General features: G+C 35.2%; 1 protein-coding gene across 1 annotated transcript; it reads left to right on the forward strand.

The window, feature by feature from the left end:
* Positions 10,551–19,934, forward strand: LOC109354810. The gene is made up of 14 exons (XM_019597555.1): positions 10,551–10,639; positions 11,603–12,246; positions 12,323–12,357; positions 12,470–12,548; positions 12,676–12,754; positions 14,731–14,811; positions 14,925–15,067; positions 15,331–15,381; positions 16,225–16,384; positions 16,856–17,057; positions 17,648–17,755; positions 18,338–18,463; positions 18,934–18,985; positions 19,174–19,934. The coding sequence occupies exons 2-14, from the start codon at positions 11,698–11,700 to the stop codon at positions 19,324–19,326; spliced, it is 1,818 nt and encodes a 605-aa protein (XP_019453100.1). The 5' UTR covers positions 10,551–10,639; positions 11,603–11,697; the 3' UTR covers positions 19,327–19,934.

Genomic DNA, 20,562 nt, shown 5'->3' on the forward strand with positions numbered 1-20,562 from the left:
CATGGACCATGTCCCCCTTTGGAGGCGGTCAAATAAATCACCCAAGTCGTGAACCATGTCCCCCTTAACTGGTGGTCCAATATTTATAACCCCAAATGTGTGGACCGTGTCCCCCTTTGGCAGCGGTCAAATAAATCACCAAGGCGTGGACTATGTTCCCCTTGGTCGGCAATCCAACATCACCCCTTAAGGGCATGAACCATGTCCCCCTTTAACGGTTGTCTAATTCACTCACCCAAGGCATGGATCAAGTCCTCTTTGGTCGGATCCATGTTCAAGTTATTCATCTTGTTCAGGTTCAAGTTATTCAAATTAACAAAGTCTCCATTGGTCGGATCCAAGTTCAACATATTCAAGTCCTCTTTGGTCGGATCCGAGTTTGAGATATTCATCTTGTTCAAATCCAAGATCAGTTGTTCATCTTGTTCAAATCCATGTTCAATTATTGGGTTATTGCTATTTTTGATCAAGGTTATCTTGTTTATATTCAAATTCCTTGGATTATTTCTGGCAAAGATTAACTTGTTCAAATTCAAGATCCAGTTATCGCGGTTATTGGTATTTATGGCCAAGGTTATCTTGCTTATATTCAAATTCCTTGGAAAATTCAAGATACAGTTATCGCGGTTATTGGTATTTCGGCCAAGGTTACCTTGTTTATATTCAAATTCCTTGGATTATTTCTGGCCAAGATTAACTTGTTCAAATTTAAGATTCAGTTATCGTGGTTATTAGTATTTTCGGCCAAGGTTATCTTGTTTATATTCAAGGTTCTTTGGATTATTTCCGGTCAAGATTGCCTTGTTCAAATCCAAGTTCAGTTATTGGGTTATAGCACCTCCGATCAAAGTTATCTTGTTTATATTCATGTTCCGTGGGTTACTTCCGGACATGATTACCTTGTTCAAATCCAGGATCAGTAGTTATCAATTCAGACCAAAAAGTACAAAAGAAAAAGACGATCAATTAAAGTAAATGCTTCATTAAAAATAGCTTATTACAAATACTGGCAAAAAAACCTATTATATATTACCCACTTCTACCTGGAACCGACAGCTTAATAGTGACATCTGGTCCCTCTAGCACCAGCTCTAATGGCGAGGGCCTTGATGTCCATCCAGAACAAGTCCTCATCAGGGTGCACGAGGCGGACTTGGCTCACTACATTGTCTCAGGCCAGATGGGCGACTTCACTTGCAAACCAGCCATCTCTTCTAGGTTAGTCACATGGTCGGCCTTCTTCTTGGCCAGAATCGCCTTCTCCCCTTTGAGCACCTCCGCCCGAGCCTGCGAAGCAGTCAGCTCCCCAGCAAGGCAGTCAACTTCACTTTAGGCGGTCTACCCCCTCTCCTCCGACTGCTCCAACTTAGCCCTCAAACATTAGACTTCGAGTTCTTCCTCTTTAACCCGAGTGGTCATCTTGATCAACTTCTCATGGTTTTCCATGGCCGCCCGATAGGCACACTCTTGCTGATGAGACATCATCGACAACTGCTCATTGGCCGTCATAGTCTGAGCTTCCAAACTCTTCAGTTCCATAAAGTGAGCCTCTTTTAGTTTCTATAGATTGGTAGAATATTGCTCTTGAAGAGTGGCCAGAGCATCACTCTCCACCCAGGTAAGAAGGACCCTCTTATCTTCGAAATATTTTGGCATCGCATCCGAGAGGATAGAAAACATCTAGAGATGCTTTAGCAGGTCGAGCAGGGAAATCCCATCCAGAATCTCTCTCACTGAAGGACTCAAGAGGTTCTATTCCACTACTCATGCAACACGAAAGGACGAGAGAATCAGGCTAGACTAGGTGGCTGACTCTTTCCCTTTCCTGATTGACTTATGCCCAGGATGCCTAGTAGTTGAACATCAGCATCAACGAGGACCTCCAGCCTCAAAGGAGGGTTAGGCACAGATTCTCGAGTCAGGTCGACCGTCGGTTGGGCTGGCGAGGCAATAGGAACAAATCAAGCAACTTCACATGACGTCTGAGTGGGAGCGTTGTCCGATCCTTGGCCGGAATCGGAAGAAGCCCTTGAAGGAGAAGAGGTTCAGGCATTTTTACTCGTAGAAGACTCCTGCCCAGGTTACTACTCATATCGGCTGAAAAAGAATCAAAGAAAGGTTAGTTATATGGAAAATAAATGACCGAGCATACACCAAATAACCAGACCAACCTACCTATGAGTTTCTCTAAGATCGTGTCTTCCTTTTCTAAGGACGAGCAAGGCACAGTCACACCTTCCGCCAGCCAGCCCAACATCTCCTTGGCCGCCTTCGCCTCCCAACTAGTTAAACTCCCATCACTTGTCGAAAAGCTTTTGACGGATTTATGATGGAACTCCCTATTCCAGGCGAAGGGGAACCGACTCTTTCTGTCCGAGCTATATGCCCACTGATGATTGGATACCCCATTTATTTCCACCCGATAAAATCCTTTTTTCCAGTTCTTCACTGACTAGTCAAAAGGGGTGAACAAGGCCCGCTTGTTTCGCGACTGAAGACATACCCATCTATGGCGACCCTCCTTCTCTTTGTTGGAGTTTTTACTATGGGTAAGTAGGAACATCCAGAAGAAAAGTTTGATCGAGCAGGGATACTCGTTGACTCTACACTAGATGGCGAATGCACAGATAAATCTTCAAGCGTTTGGAAGGAGTTGAGAGGGGGCGACTTGAAGATGACCCAACACGACCACACTCTAGTCGTCGAGATGAATATGCAAACCGAGCTTCTAGGAGTAGATGTCATACATATAGAAGGCGAAATTGATCCCCACCTTGACAATGAGATCCTACAAAACCTTCTCGTCAGCCTGAGAAGGTCGTCGGCTGGGAAATGACTACTCAGCCCAAATATTTCCCAGTCTACCCACCAATATCGACCACAAGACCTATCCAAACCAACAAGAATGACTAGGTGGCCAGCCTTTGCAGCGTATATTCTCGCCATAGAGGACTTGCGACCAGAAGAAACATTAGATCCTGAACTAAAGTCGCTACTCACGCCTAACAACCACCTCCCGAGTGTGGTTGCTCGGTCGATCAGCGCTTCCTCCCATCTCACCATTCTCTCTCTCCGTTCAGCTAATGAGGTTTGGAGTGAGAGATTAATCGACCTCTTCTTAGAGGTCGACCTCACGCGCCGACATTGTCGGGAAGGGATAGTGAACATAGGTGGAGGCTTAGACAAAACCTCCATGTTATCTGAGCTAAGATCATGCTCGGTAGAGGAAACCATTATTATAAGAGTAAAGAGAAAGAAGTTACCTAACAAAATTAATCTAAAGAAGACAAAGATGAACAATTGGTCGGCTCGAGAGCAAATTCTCCCGCAAGAGGTTTCAAATAAAAAGGCAAACGTAGAATGACTGAAGGAAAGACCCTCCTTATTTATAAGGGAAGCCCATATTCATCCATCAGTGAAGATGGTGATTCGCGTGAAGGAGTTCCAAAAGACGAAAGAACGACCCTTCCCGCCTGTCCAAAAATACTCGAGTTCAATCCAACGGAGACCCGAGAACCAAGGCAAAAGTAGCAAGAAATGAACCGACGAACCACACTCAAGTACCTGCGTCATAGACGCCATAATGACAAGGTTGACATCGACTAACCATATGTTAGAAAATTCATAGTCCTAATGATGACCTAGAGTCTACCAGCATGCCCGATTACCGAGAATCCTACTAGACTGGAGGCAAAACCTTAAGGCATTATTTCTATGGGTCTTTTACACTTATAAACTCTTTCACTTCCCCCTCATATCTAATGTGGGACTTCACACTTGAATAAACCTAATAATCTCCCCATCAAGTGTGGGTACCACACACTTACTAGTCTACTCCTACTTAAGTCCACCATGTCTCAGCAAAACCATTAGAATTTGATACCACTAGTTGGACTAGACTGGGACCGAGGAGCTTTCAACCACCAGAGAGTTCCATTGTTACTAGGACATGGGAAGAGTGGAGAGCCACAAGTAAGACACCACATCTTGATCCAAAACCTTAAGACATTAGTTTCATGGGTCTTTTCAACTTATAAACATTTTCACTTCTCCCCTCATATCTAATTTGAGACTTCACACTTGAATAAACCCAACAACCCCCGCTCAAGTGTGAGTAGTTCACACTTACTAGTCTGCTCTCACTTAAATCCACCATGTCCTAGTCGAATCATCGACTCTAATATTATTTGTTAGACCAGACTGTGACCGAGGAGCCTCCAACCACCGGAGAGTTCCATTGTTACTAGGGCATGGGAAGAGTAGAGAGCCACAAGTGAGACACCATGTCTTGAACCAAAACCTTAAGGCATTAGTTTCATGTGTCTTTTCCACTTATAATTTATTTCACTCATCCCCTCATATCTAATGTTGGATTTCACACTTGAATAAATCCAACAATCCACCCCTCAAGTATGGGTGCCATCAGCTTTGATACCACTTACCAGTTTGCTTCCACTTAAGTTCATCATGTCTCAGTAGAACCATCAGCTTTGATACCACTTGTTGAACCAGACTACGACCAGGGAGCCTCCAACCACTGGGGAGTTCCATTGTTATTGGGACATGGGTAGAGTGGAGAGCTATAAGTGAGATATCGCGTATTGAACCAAAACCTTAAGACAATGGTTCCATGGGCCTTCCCACTTATAAAATCCTTCAATCTTCCTTATATCCAATGTGAGATTTCACACTTGAATAAAGCCAACAGAATAGATAATGATCTACTGTCATAAACTGTGTCTCAAACTAATCATATTGAAGTAAAAACAGAAAAAATAATGAATATTTAATATTTTAAATTGACATGACATATTTTCATTAGTCTAAGACATGGTTTGGAATATAATTTAGGACAACAAGAATTAGCTTTCCCACACGGTTTAGTTTGTATTTATCCCTTAGTTGGAGTACAAAATCATGTCACTGTAGTTCCTAACATGGTCTTAAATTTTTGTCATTCAATAAAAATATCTCCACATTAGGCAACTATATTTTTGTTTGTTAACTCACTGAGTTGAATTTTTCCATCCATTCCATTTTTTATTTCCACCCATTCAATATTTTTGTGGAGATCCTTAACCATTGAGATCCATCCGCTAGTGCAAGCTCATAAGCCACGATGCCTATGCGATGCACAATCTGGTATACCTCCCAAAATTTCTTAGAAACCTTGTGATAAGTGTGATGAGGCATTGTTTGTTATTAGTAGGTTTGAAGATTCACCCACACCTAGACACCCACGTCAAAGGTATGGTCTTGTATGTGTTTATCATTGTTCATTTACTCTTTGTTCCGCTTTGCATAGCTTAGCCTTGAGTTGTTGTGAGAGTTGATGTCTTTCTTGTAGGGTTACACCTATATAGTTCTCACAATCCCGACTCAGAATATAGACCTTGATGGACGAAGAAATTCGACAATAGAGAGCCTATAATGGAGGCATTTTCGTGGAGGAGTACTTGGATGTATTATACCAATATTATGCAACGTATATAATTTGAAACATTGTTTTGATTGTTTAAAGGTAAAAAATTTGAGATATGCATCTAACCCTTTGTTCACCATTTGGGTCAGGCCGTCATATCAAGGGTTGTACGTTCATGTGGAGCTAAAATAGAGATTTGTATCTTCCAAGCAAAAAAATTCTTTCCAAAAAATGCTTGGAAACATCTTGCCTTTATTTGAAACAATGAACCTAGGACTCCATGTAACCTATAAATCTCGAATGCAAAACACCCGACTAGATAAGTTGTTGTGAATCGGGTTGGAAGACCTATCAAATTACCATATTTTGTTAAGTGGTTTACTATCACCCATATAACAATGTTGACCAAAAGATGACGATAGAATTGTGTTAAAATACATTGATATGTTGTCCCACACTTGTTGAGGAAGAGGTAAAGGTTACGGTAAGCCTTGTTTTTCTATGGAATGTAATTATTTTGTTGATATACCATGCAGTGTCTTTTGCTTCTCTATATTGCTTAGGCCAATATATGGAGGGAAAAGACAAGCCATAATTGGTTTATTATCGGAGTATCCAACTATTAGAGTGGAATGATATTTGGTAAGTAAAATTGATCTCATGTTTGCGATGTTAAACACATGTAGTCTCTCTTTGAAATATAGCTACCCATTGAAAATCGATCCAATATTTTTGTTAAATCTTTTCTTTCAATAGTTGCATAATATGTATTTAGTGATCAATATAGGAACCAAAACGAAGTGATGAAGGTTAGAAGAGTCTCTGAAGTTGTGCCACACCTTGATAATGGCAAATTTATGTGGCTAGTGCACTTCAACCGAAATATCACGGTCTTAGAGCACATTTTAAGTTTATTATAGAAGTGGTGTAATGTGATTGTCGAGTTATAATTTTTTTCGCCTAGAACACACAAGAATAAGCAAATCTAGTGGTGTTTATGTTCTTTAATAATATTTTAACAAAAATTCCTATAGGATTGGAGATTTTGTTTGTTTTTTTAATTTTCGGAAAGTCGGCAACATAGGTGGAGTGTTTTGCCTTTATTATATTTTAACAAAAACTCCAATAGGGTTGGAGTTTATGTTTTTTGTTTTTAATTTTCCAAAGGAAAATCGGCAACATAGTTGAAGTTTTTTACCATTATTATATTGTAATAAAATCGGCCATGGGGTTTGAGTTTTTGGCTTTTTTATTTTTTCAAAGGAAAATCGGCAACATAATTAGAGTTTTTTTTTGCCTTTAATATATTTAAATAACTCGACAACATAGTTGGAGTTTTTCTATGTTTTTGTTTGTTTTTTGTGAAGTTGAAATGAACACTCCGAGTTTTTTGTTTTATATTATTGCATGAATAAATTTATTTAGTCAAATGTTTTAAACTTTTTTTGATAGTTTAGTATAGCTTTATATATTGATGGAATACAATTTGTATTTATTTATTAAAATACAAATACAAATATTATTAAAAAGCGAAAACTATTACAATATTACATTTTCTTAATTTATTAAATCCCAAAATTCTAATGACATCTCTATGATGAAGTGTCGCATGCAAGTAATTTTCTTCTTCTTGGCAGTTGATATCTTAACTGTTGTTCATTCCGTTGCAAGATTCTCCTTCCACCACGTGTTGTCAATTGTTGCTCCTCCTCATCCTCTTCATCTTTGTCATCAACATCCTTAACTATAACTTCATCATGAGTATGTTGTGTATCACATAAAAACGTAGTAGTTGAATCAATAACTTAAGAGACTGTATCCTTCTTTCCCTCAACAAAAATACCTCCTCAAAATGTGTATGCTATATGTGTAGAGCAGAGCAAAGAAGATTCCTTTGAGATGATTATATAATGGGTTGGCTACAACTGCAAAAAATTAATTTTATACCTTACAAAAAACTCCAACCATGTTGCTGATTTTCGTTTAGAAAATAAATAAAAACAAAAACTCCAATCTCATGGTTGATTTTATTAAAAATATAATAAAGACAAAAAACTCTAACTATGTTGCCGAGCGGACTTTCTTTTGGAAAATTAAAAAAAAACTCTAACTTCATTGGAATTTTTGTTAAAATATAATAAAGGCAAAACACTCTAATGGTGTTGTCGATTTTCCTTTGGAAAAATAAAAAAACAAAAACTCTATTCCCATTGGAGTTTTTGTTAAAATATTACTAAAGAACAAAAACTCCACTACTGATGTTGATTCTTGTGTGTTCCAGGAAAAAAAATAAAACTCGGCAATCACATTGCCTAGTTTTCAAAAAGTACACCACTTTTATAATAAACTTAAAAGATGTACTAAGATCGTAATATTTTGAGTAAAGTGCATTAGCCACCTAAATTCCCCTTGATAATATGCTTATGTCACTCTATTTTATTTTATAGGTTTGTATAATATGTCATACTAAAAGTCATATAATTTTGTTGCTCAATGGTTTATAATACTCGAGTTAGCATGTGTCTTAAGTTTTGTTGATCAATAAAGATACAGAAATAGTGTTATATTAAGTAATGATGTCATTTCATAATTGTTTATGTTATAACATTTAATACATACACTAAAGCATCCTACATTATGGGAGACAAGTTTCTATTGAAGAATGCATCATGACGTCCTTTTTGAGACAACACTGCTCTAATGGTTATAACTGAGGCATTTGTTTCTACACGAAAATATGATATATACCAACAATTGATATTTACTACTTATTGTTGTAATCTTGTAAAGGTCCAATGAGCCATACTAAACCGTGTAAAACTATTTTGTTTGAGTCGTTTAGCACGAGGGAGCATTGTAAGATGCATAGTGTCGAATAAATCAACAATAAAAGTTAATAAGTCCAAGAAGTCCATGCAAGGCTATATAGATGCAGGGAGTTGGATATTCTATAATGACCTGAACCTTTTCTGGATCTAGTTATACCCCTTAAGTTAAGGATGGGGATCACATGTCTCCATTCATGTCTCACTTGGTGTACCAAGTCAATCATAGAGTTTCATTCATTTAAAAAGAAAAATTATAAAAAAAATAATATTTTAATATTATTTTGTGATGTTTGATTGGTCCGGGAGGTGATTCGTCCCTTAAGTAAATGTGACGTGGCTTAGATAGGCCACTATTTCCACCCCAAAATCACACTTACATGTCTTAACATATAACACATTGATAGATGGTAGCTCCAAAATCAACTTAAGATGAATAATATGATTTTCTAAAGATAGTCTATAAACTAATGTCATAAAAAATACTATTACAAATTTTCTGAGGTAAGGACATAATAGGTTGTTCATGGTAAATTGAAAAGTCGAAGGTGCATTATTAAACCCAAACGACATAATTAAAAAATCATAATAGTCATCGAACATGTAGAAAGATTTTTATGGCTATCTTTTGGCCTCACTCTAATCTATTGGTAGTCTGATATTGGAACATTTTTTGAGAAAATTGTCGCTATTCCTATTTTATCCAAAATTTCTTCAATGGTGAAAATGAGGAATCAATCATTTATCATAATGGTATTGCAGCTATAATACTCTACAAAAAAATGTCACATTCCATATTTTTTCCGCATTAGTAAGTATGGGAAAAAGGCTTGTACTTGGAATCAGAAACTCTTCATTTAACATGTCAACTAACGTAACTAGTTAGGAGTTAGGTATGAGAGTGGTGTGGTAGTTGTGTAGACATTTTGGGGCATTCAATATGGTTGTGCATAGAAGTTGACCATAAAAAGATATATTCACTCCCCAAATTACTTTGTCCAAATACATTTTTTTAAATAATTTCTGAATATATAGTTTGATAGTCATTTTTAAATTGAAGTAAAAAATACATATTCAAATGGAAAAAAATAAGAAAAACAATAAAATCATTTTTTAATCTAATCACAAATACTCTCCACAAAACTTTTCTCTCCATCAACAATGCTAAGGTATATAACACCTTGAACCAACCACTCTCCATTGATATATAACTAAAATAAGATTATTTTTAAAAAAAGAAAAAGAAATGGATAAACAAAATCAGCAGCAAATCTAAGATCTACAGTCAAGGTGTAGAAAATATATCAAAAATTAAATAATAAATATTATTATATATAAAAAGATGAAAACATTAATGTCAAAATAAAAAAAATTATATATTTAATCAAATAAATTATATATTTCATGATCGACTTTTATGTGACTTCATATTTTGAAATTATTGAATGATCAATTTATTATCAATGTTATTGAAAACTTCTACCTTAATATAAGTCACAAGACAATCATTCGTGTATCACTCGTTCGATTACATAACCTATTTTTCAGAATCTTCATATTAAAACTAGAGAACAAATTGGTTGGACTCAAACAAGATATACAGACAACCAACTCAATATTTATCACAAAGAAATATCATGTGGTTCCTTAAGTTGCATATCAATAATATTATACAATATCTCAACATGATAATAATAATTTATTTATTTTTGAAATGTCATATCATTTGCAATAAAATAATACATTTTCAACTTATGAGTTGAGGAGGATATACATGTTTTTTTTAATTCAGGTTATGCATATCGTAAGGTGCATGTAGCACCATTGGTGAAGCAAATAAAAGGAAGCTTTGGATGTTTGGGTGATGAGAATAGCAGATAGATGCAAGCCAAAAGAAGGTCTTTTTTATATTATTAAGAAGAGTAGACCCTTAACTTTTTGGATAAGAAATTAGTCTTTTTTGGATTCGTGATTGCTCCTCCCAACAAGTGTTGCTCCATGGAACCCTCAATTTTCTAATATACAGTGAAACCTTATACCACTAGATAACTTCTTATTAGTAATAGAGAATTTAACATAAAAGTTTTTTTAAGATAATAATTTTTACATCTTATTAGTTTAAAGATTTATAAGATCAATATATTATTTATAATATTTTTTTAAAGAGTAAATAATAATTAAAAATAAATAACCGAATAATCTTATACATACATTTTTTTAATAAATCATACATGATTTGATTTGTAGTGGATGATTAATGGTAATGGTAAATATTGACGAATATATATTAAACTGGGGAAAAAAGAACAGGACATAAATGTGGAGAAAAGAGTGATAGGTTCCTTCGCCTCACCGTAAGACATAGAAGCAGTGGTTTCCTTCATCCATCACAGTAAGCCTCTCTCTCTCTCTCTATATATATATATATATATGTGTGTGCTAAAACTGAAAGAGTTCTTTCTATATCTTCAATTTTTCATGTTTTATATGCAATTTTCGTTCCCAATTTGCTCTTATGTTCTTCTTCCCACTTTCTCATCTTCACTAATATTACTTCTACACAATTCCAACTCTTACCATTTCAATTCCTTTCTATTTCTCTTTTTTTTTATTTCAATTCATTCCTATACTTCAATCTTCGAGCTGAATTAAAATTTCAATATTTAAATAAGGTGACTTGCACGAGGTTACCACCTGACCGGGGAAGGGTAGATGTATAAAGCGTTATCCTTGGAAGCGAAGAGGACCTTCAGTTCACAAGACAAATAACCTTACAGTTGCGCCGATGCTCAACTTTAATTAAAAATTTGATATTTGCTGTGCCCAAATTGATTGCTTATGTAAATTTTGTTGACATGTTTTCCATTGATTTTTTTGACTGAAAACGTCACTGTTGTTGATTCTGCATTCAGTTTTTCTGATACCGGTATGGGGTACTAGTATAATTTTAGAAAACTAGGTAGGGATATGATGTGATGCATTATATTATATAGAGATATAAATGTATGAAGAATAATGTGATTAAATCATAAGATAAATAAAATTTTCATAATATTTTGGCCACTAATAAGGTTTCAACAAAATTTTATGGTATATTAAGTAAACCAAATTTATAAAGAAGGAGCATGGTCTAAAGGAAGTGAAATGAATTAGCAACAAAAATTGGTGTATTGCATGATTGATTTGTATTTGGGTGGTACCATTTGCCTACTTATCATGTGTGTATTGGGTAGTTATCCGTATGTGCTCAATATACCAGCATCAAGTATGTACCTGATATCGGTACGACAATGATACCAGGTTACCCACACATCAGTGTGATACTCATAAATGGTAATTCTTGTTTGTTCTGCAGGAACAGTTGAGCAATCATTATACCCATCAAAGGCTTAGACTTTAAATTGAAATCGAAGGTTTTCTTATACCCTTAATTGAGAACATTCATTGGATATGGAGAATTCCCAAGATCAGCCCCTCCCTCCAGGTGTTCACTCTTGGCCTAACTATTCATCAAACTCAGCTCAACCAATGCATTCACTCCTCCAACCGGGTCAGGTACAGCCTGGTGAGATCAGACCTCAATATCACTCAAACTATTCTGGATGCTATCAGTTTCCGCCGAATGTGAATGTGTATGCTCCTGCCAATGCTCCTCCTCATACCTTTGCTAATAACACCTCTTGTAACTTTCAACAAGGAACCCTCTCTCAGTCTGGTTTTGTTACTTGTCAAACTGTAACCTCAGAGCCCCCTCCCACTGTAAATTCAACTGAGAATCAGGAACAAAATCAGTTTTCAAACAATCATGTTGGTGGAGGATATCAGAATGTTGACAATACTAATTCAAAAGCATTACAAGAGTCCGTTGCCAATTTTACGCAGAAAGTCGATGATACTGCTGCAATGAATGTTTCTAATGTGTCTACCAATTGCTCAAGAGTACAATTAAACTATAGCGACATTGATAGTGCTGCCCAGGATGCTGTCTTACGTGAACAAGTTTGTATCTGTTGTATTTAACTTATTGTTTCGTTGTTTTCTTTTAATTGTTCTAATTATTTGTATTCACTGATAGGAAATTGCCACCCAAAATATCATTAGGAGTCAAAGGTATGAACTGATCTGTTTCTTCTGTGGATTACTTCCTTGACTTTGGAATAGTTGTTAGTGATTTGAGAAATTAAGAATGACAAAATTAGATGTTTTTGTTGTGCCATTTCAGAGAGGAAAGAACTTTGGCTCCACCTACCAAGGATAATTTAGACATATTCTCAGAACGTCGTGACCCCCATGCTTTGAAGGTGTATGATTAAAAATTTATTAGCTTTAGTTTTATTTCTATCCTATAAAGAATATAAGTATAGATAGGATGCAATCCCATTTTTCTATTCTTTAATTTATATATTTTTAAATTTAAAAAAAATACAGGATCATCTATTGAAGATGGCCACAGAGCACCGGGCTGAAATGGCTGTTAAGCGTGGGAAAGCTGCACATCCAGAAGAAGGTATGTCACTTAATTTCTTGAACAATGTTTTTAGTTCTCTACTATGTTTTTCTTTTTGTTCTCAGCTTTTTCCTTCCTTTATGACTTAATTTATTTGTATTTTGCTACCTCTTCTTTCCATGTTTCGGAGTGGAGGAGGCTTAACTGTCTTGGGCTTATCTTTTCTTTATCATGAATATGATGATTACTAGTTCATGATTTTCTTTTTGTGGATGGCCTTTTTAACATCATTTAAGAGGACGTCTTATTTCTCCATCCTGTTCAGCCTTCTCATCTTAATGAACTTCTTCATCCTACAAGTTAAGAAAGAAAAAAAATCATGTGTCCTCACTCCTCCCAATTTATCGAATAGTGGAGGTAGATAATTGGATAAGTGTTGTTTCACACTTTCACTTGCATGGCTTTCTTTTTTGTTTTTATTTTATATTTCATATAGAAGTAAGGCTGTTTTCCCATGACACTGTTTCACTGTTTGCAGTCCTGGTGCAGCAGTGCTTATCACTGTCTCCTTGATAAATTAATTTAGATATTTTAGACTTCCTTGCTCCTAATATTATTGCTGACGGCATGTTAAAGGTTTTAACCTATTTGAAGCTATGTCTTATATTTTCTCAAATCTCATGTCGGGATCAGTTTGTGTCCAATAGTATATAAGTTCCTTGCTGTTTTAAGAGATATAAGTGTTTCTCCTCCCCGTCTAAGGAATTGTTGATGTTTAATATCTTTGTGCATTAAATCAAAGGAACGGTTTTCTACTCTCGTTTGGTGAAGAATCAGTGGCCCTAATGGATTAGAAATATTTATATCTGGATTGGCAAATATAATTGAAGATAATTGATGAGTGTTTCACTGTTTCCTGGCAAATTAGATTATTTGATATTAGTTTTGTTGATTTATAGATGAAATGGTCTTGCGTTTGATTTGATATCACCCAGTAGTAAGTCTCCACATTATATATGTAATAAAGAGAACGTGAGCTAAGACAGAGTTATTCCTTATTTTGTTTATATTTTTTATTTTTTGGGTTCATGACATGTTCCTTAGACGGGAAGGGTTAGTTTTATTCCAAGAGCAAGAATTTGGTTTAAGGCTAGGGTGTCAGCTGTCAGGTTTCTATCGAGTATAAAGGGGTTTGAAGGATGTAATGAGATAAATTTCTATCCTATATATAGTATGTGCACCTTAAGCAGTGCAACGGAGCAACCATGCAAAGTCTGGCACATCAATGGTGTGGCTCAAGCAGTGACAGTTATCAATTTAGGCTGAGACTTAGATCCTGGGTTTCCTCCTGGAGGATAGCCACAACTATTGTTCTGAGAGAGGAGCAAATGTATCGCCAATAATAGGAGAAATGGGAGAATTTGAGGTTTTCTTAGCCAAAACCTGGACCAAAAGTGGAGTGACTATGCTGTGGAAGTAGTGGGGTCTGTAGAAGAACTCCAATCTTTTGCACATTTTCTTTGTTAATATCTCTTTAGTGCTACATATATTATCTGAGACTTTTTTTTACATTAGAGTTTGTTTGTGCAACATTCTTAACCATGAAGGGGTTGGGAACATATGGTCTACAGTAGTAGTTATCCTTGTGCTCTAACCATAGTTAAGGGGAAAGGAACTTAATATATTTATATGAAAAGAGTTTTGGGTGGGGTTTTCAGTTTTTGTCATGAAAGCACTTTGTTTTTATGGTGATGTTCTTTTTATTAGACATCAAATGATTATTATTGGTTAACTTGTTCTATAATTGTACTTATTTCTTATGCAGGGGTGGTCAGTGTAATAAAGTATAAAAATTAGGGGAGGTTTGTGTAGGTGTAGAAAAGTGAGGGATGGTTTGTGTGATTTCACTAAAACTCAGGGGTGTCAGTGTAATTTACTCATAATTGTATTATATTTATAGCTTATAATTATAATTTATAATCAATCCATTTGCTTTCTTTGGGACTATATAATATATATCTTCAATTGTATATTAGGTAACACTGAAATTGGTAATGGATATGGTGTACCTGGTGGGGGTGCATATTTTGATGCTCAAGCGCGTAATACTTCTGAAGGTAAACTTAATTTCATAAATATTTGCGTCATGCTGCAGCACCCTATTAACATTCCAATAATTAAGCCAGACAGTATATACTTAAACTTTGTTGTTTCTGGAACTGCAAAGCAGGTAAGAATAAAGAAGATCAGCTTGAACCTAAAGTTGATAGAGTTTCAGAGCATAAACCTGCAGCCAAAGAATTGCCTGAGTATTTAAAGCAGAAGTTGAGAGCTAGGGGTATTCTCAAAGATGATACACACAGTAAGGATGTGGTATGAATTTTAACTTTTGATTATCTTTGTTATCATTATTAGTTTTCTCTCACTTCTACGGCAACTGTTTTTAGGTTGGTTCATTTTTTTCCTTTTGTTTAGGTGGGTGTAATCTATTGCTGAGACTTCACTCTAAAATATAGTGTTGCAAGTTCCTTTAATATAGAATTCTATTTTCAATCCTCACTTAGATAGTTTACATTCAGTTATTTTTAACCTTTTCTCTTCAATTACCTTACATACTGCCTGTTTTTGCATTTCAGAAATGTACTTCAGCTGAACACAAGGAAACTGAGAAGTTGCCTCCAGGATGGGTGCGTATAACTTGTTATAAATGTTTACCTTTTGATGTGAAATTCTTTTTATATGCTTTGCCCCCTAATATGTATGTGATGTTCTGCCGTAGTTTATAAAACTGGACGTCTGGACTAATGTCTTTTTGCATTGTCCGGCTATGAACTTTCTTTGGAATAAGCTTCCTGGGATCTTTGAGAGAACTAGGTTTTTCCGAAAGATTTGTATCAATTTCCTCCTGTTGACTTAGAGGTTTTGACTTCTATAAAGATGCTCAAATTCTGTGCATTGCATTGTGTTTGCTGTTTTTGGTGCCTATAGCTGTAAAGGAGTGTTTGAATGTGGATAACATTTAGTGTATGGTCATTTTGATGGCCTGTTTGTTATCTGTTATGCCCTTTTAACTTCAGAGACGTTTCTTTGTTAGATATGACAAGAGATTCGCCTACTTGTTACATAAGCCAAACTCTGATTAGCCCCTTGGTGTTATTTTTGTTCTCTTAAGAGGATATGCCTAGAGATTAGGCTCTATTGTGTTATTTTTGTGAGTTTCTTTGGCAGTTTTTCTGTAACTTTATCACTGTAGCTTTTGGTGGAGGATATCGTATCTTGTCTTATAATCCTCTTCCTTAACCAACTTTTTCAATTTTCTTCTACCTAAAAGAAAGTCCAATTATATTGTAATAACACCTTGTATATATATACAATAGAATCGGTGGATTTGTCCGTTTATTTCATTAGGATTGCATGTGATTGCAATTAATACTGATCATGTGATATAAGAAATTTTGTGTGGTCAGTCAAGACACAGTTCAGTCCTAATTCGCCCATTTTCATGTCTGGCTTGCTAATTTTCCATGCAGGTGGAGGCAAAAGATCCTGGAAGTGGTGTATCTTATTATTATAATGAAAGTACTGGGAAGAGTCAATGGGAAAAACCTCATAAAACTTCCTTAGTTATGGAACCACCACCATCTTCACTTCTTCCAGAGAACTGGGTGGAGGCGCTGGATGAAACAACAGGTTCATCACAAATAAAATCTCTCATGGTTGCATTTAGCCTTTCAACAATTTTCATTATTTTATATTTCTAACATCAAAATTAGTAACATAATTTTCCCCATTTTTTGAAGAGAGGTGAAGGGTTTGTCTCTTACCCAATTAGTAAATATACGTGTTCCCTCATGCAAAGTCACTTTTGCAACACAACAAAAAAAGACCCTGCCCTTTTTCTATGCGACCATTTATAACTTGCTGTGTTGTTCAGTACACATTCTTCCCGACTCAGATATAGAATCTTGAAACACGTGTAAGCGTAATCATTGGTGTGACTGTTTGATAGCCCATCTTGCTTAATTTTAGTTTTCTCATTAACTGTACACATGTATTAGAAGTTAGAAGTATAGTACAAAGTCAAGTTCTCTCATATCTTTTTGTCCCCATTTTATGAATTTTTATACCCTATCTTATTCCACTCTTTTTTTAATGTTTAAGGTCATAAGTATTATTACAATACAAAAACTCATGTATCACAATGGGAGAGTCCTAATTCTGCTCGGAAAGTTGTGTCGGCTCACAAAGAATTGTCTGTAGCTGGTGGGGATGATCAGTCATCTAATTTACAGAGGTGCACAGGATGTGGTGGATGGGGAGTAGGCGTTGTGCAGGCATGGGGTTACTGCAAACATTGCACAAGGTACAGTGGTGAATCTTGCCTCTTTTGCACTGAGTTTCAGGAGATCTCTTTTTCCATGGCTTCTGCCTATAATATTTATACCTTCATTACATCGTAATAGCTGAATGAACTGGTTTGTTTTATACTAATGATGCATATCATAAGTGGTTGTTTTATTTTAAAGAACAATTAAAACATTGTATCCTATGAATTAAATAACAGAAAATGGTATCCGCACATTAAAACTTTTAAGGTTCTAATATATTTTCCTATGAATTAAAACGTTGACCCAGTTTTCTACAGAATTAAAACTTTTAAGGTTCTAATATATTTTCCTTCTGAGGAAAAGTAGGAACGAAGTTAAGGATAACCAGAACCAGTTAACCACATGCATTTAGACTCTGATACATACTAAAGCCCGCAAGGGATAGTACTGCACTCCGTTTCCAATTCCCTCTCACTCGCTAGGAAAGGCAGTGTGCATATGTTTAATTAGGTTCAGAAATTCTGGACGTTTGTTTACTCTTTTTTATTTTCTCATACTGTGCTGCAAATGTTTATCCCTAATATTTCTTTTGGTTGCTATCTTATCCCAAAATGAACAAATGCAGAACTCTGAATCTTCCACAATGCCAGTATTTGTCCTCAAGTTTGAATAATCAGCAAAGCAGTACGGCACATCTCTATGAAAGTTCTGATAAAACGGCCAGCAAACCGAGGTATATATTTGTATGAAGATCTGTATAATTGATTTTTTTGTTTGTAAAATGTTCGTTTAATTGACTGTTCTATAACTGATTTTGTTGTTTCTATCATTGGGCATGACCTCTGTAACATAATTAAACTTTAACTGTAACTATCCATCATTCAGAACACCTATATTTCTACAATGTACTAGCTTAAAACTCTATTGTCTGCATACAATTTAAAAATGTATTTCTAGTTTTCTACTACAACTTTCTTTAGTTATCTTCCATATTGGGTAGAGTCCACTAGTGAAAACTACATTCCTGTATAAAAAGACAGAAAAATAAATAGCAATGAAGTGATCTTTTAAAATGAAACTATACATTGCTGCCAATTATATCCTGTAAGTTTGTCAATGAAATCTATGTCGTCAATAATAGAATGTGATTACATTATATCTCTGTGAATCTGAATTATTGCCTGAATTCATGCTCCAGAAGCAACGAAAATTTATTGCTTCGGATTTTATGGAAATCTGTGCTATATATATAAGCTAGGAGTTGGTCATAGTCAAAAGCCATGAAGGAAGTATTAATCCCAATTTGTCTGTTCAGGTCCAATTGGAAACCTCCATTTGATAAGGGAGGTAAAAAAGGAGGTAAGAAGCGTGCACTTGAAGACGATGACGAGTTGGATCCCATGGACCCCAGCTCTTATTCTGATGCTCCGCGTGGTGGCTGGTATGTTAACAGTTTTTTTTATTTCTTTAAAAGTTCCCAATAATTAGTTCCGATTATGTATATCACATGTATAAAAATTTACAATAATTAGTTGTTCAATACTTCAATAATATACATAAACATGATATATTCTTGTGGAAAAAAAATACAAAGAACTACTTGATTATATTCTTATTCATCAGTTTATTTTTTCAAAATCTGGCACAAATGATCATGGATAATGAAACAGTTGGATGAATAGAAAGTTAGATACTATAAAAAGGTTATTAGGTAGCGCCAATGTGTCATGTCTTACACCTTTTTCACTTTATCCCATATATATTATATGGTATTCAATTTTTTGAACTGGTTAATATAAAATTGGACTGATTCAAAATCCTTGTATTGTAAGGAATTACTGATGCAGATAAACATTGTTTTTTTAATAAAAAAACCCTGATTAGTAATTATTAACTTGCAATTAATTTCAGGGTTGTGGGTCTGAAAGGTGTGCAACCACGAGCAGCTGACACAACAGCAACAGTATGAACATTCTTTCTTTCCTTTTTTCTTCTGAGAAATTATTTTACTTTTATCATTGCAGTTGCTTTTCTTACGCATTTTCAACAAAATAATTCCTTCAACCTATTTTCCTGTTCCTAAATACCAAAATAATTATGTCGATCTCCTTCCTCGTGGCTGAACAACGTCTGTTTCTTGGTAAATTTCAGGGTCCTCTCTTTCAACAACGACCATATCCATCTCCGGGAGCTGTTTTACGGAAGAATGCTGAAATTGCTTCTCAGAAAAAGAAACCAAGTTCACATTTTACAGCCATATCCAAAAGGGGTGATGGGAGTGATGGACTTGGTGATGCAGACTAGGACCACTACTCAGCATAAATATATTATCCTTTGCTCATGCTTTTTTGTGCCAAGTGGATGAAATCTATCAGATACATTTTACTCCAGTATCCGCGAGTTAGCGAAGAACGCATTTCATTGGCAAAACCAGCTATGCTGTTGTGCAATAATCGTGTCCACCTTTAGCTGCAAAAACTGAGCAAATTGGTATCACTTCAATGCTTGTACTGTCAAGAAGCTGTCATTATGATACATAATTGGCACTAATATATTTGAAGAACTCTGACAAGAAAAGGTAAAAACTTGCATCCAATATGGTAGTAGTCATGAGCTGAATTATATGATTTCACAAATTTAAATTTCTTTAAAACTTGAAGATTATGAAAGAAAGGACCTTATGTGCTTTGTGGCCTTTTCTTTTTGTTCATTTTAGTTTCTAGTTAGTGATATAATGCCATAAATACATGTATTTTTCATTATGGTACTAAAGGGTTTTATGATGGAGATGATTTCTGGTCCTTTTTGCCTTGAATACCTTATTTGCTCAGCTCTGAGGAGTTTAGAGAATTTGGTTAATGGAGACTTAATTTCATAGGATAGTCACTACTGAGACTTTAAATTTAGAGCCTAGCTTAGCCATCTAAAACATTTAATTTGATTTGAAAGTTTGGTTTAAAGTATATTTTAGTTTAAGGCATTTAAATAAGCATCATGCCTAGGCCTCAAATAAGCATGAGCTTTTAAAACTTAAAAGCATAAAATCCTATGTTGATACCTTTGTTCCAATTTGTTATTGATTCAACAATTGTATGGACTATAAAAACATTATTTCTATGGAATTATTAGTTGTTGAATTTAAAACTATATTCTAGACAAATCCAAAGACAACAAAGATACCACCATCTTCCTTCCCTTTTAAGACAATAATATTTTTTGGCAAAATTATCCTTAAGTTTCTTATCCTTTTCAATCTATTTGAGGTAGTAAAGACAAGCAAACTTCATATGTTCTTGCTTGCCACACTCCTAACATGTAACTTTGTCTTTAGTGTTCTTATCTGAATCTCTCTTTGCTTGAGCTTGGAATTTTATGAAGCCTCTTTTCTTCTTTAGAAAGTTTAAAATAAGTGATATCATGTGTTCATCAGAGCTATCCTCATCTTGTTACACTTGTATATTTTAAACTCTAGATGATGTTACTTTGAGAACAATACGTTTCTTATTTTAGGTGTTAATGAAGAAATGTTCTATAATACTA

This window comes from Lupinus angustifolius, chromosome LG08 (assembly GCF_001865875.1).
Source record: "Lupinus angustifolius cultivar Tanjil chromosome LG08, LupAngTanjil_v1.0, whole genome shotgun sequence".
Lineage (NCBI taxonomy): Eukaryota > Viridiplantae > Streptophyta > Magnoliopsida > Fabales > Fabaceae > Lupinus > Lupinus angustifolius.

What these genes read in the sequence shown, in the direction of transcription:
- LOC109354810 (XM_019597555.1), top strand. Translation starts at nt 11,698, where the DNA reads ATGGAGAATTCCCAAGATCAGCCCCTCCCTCCAGGTGTTCACTCTTGG. An exon ending in GTGACCCCCATGCTTTGAAG is followed by an intron (nt 12,549 to 12,675) that starts GTGTATGATTAA and finishes AAAAAAATACAG; the next exon opens with GATCATCTATTGAAGATGGC. An exon ending in AAAACGGCCAGCAAACCGAG is followed by an intron (nt 17,756 to 18,337) that starts GTATATATTTGT and finishes TTGTCTGTTCAG; the next exon opens with GTCCAATTGGAAACCTCCAT.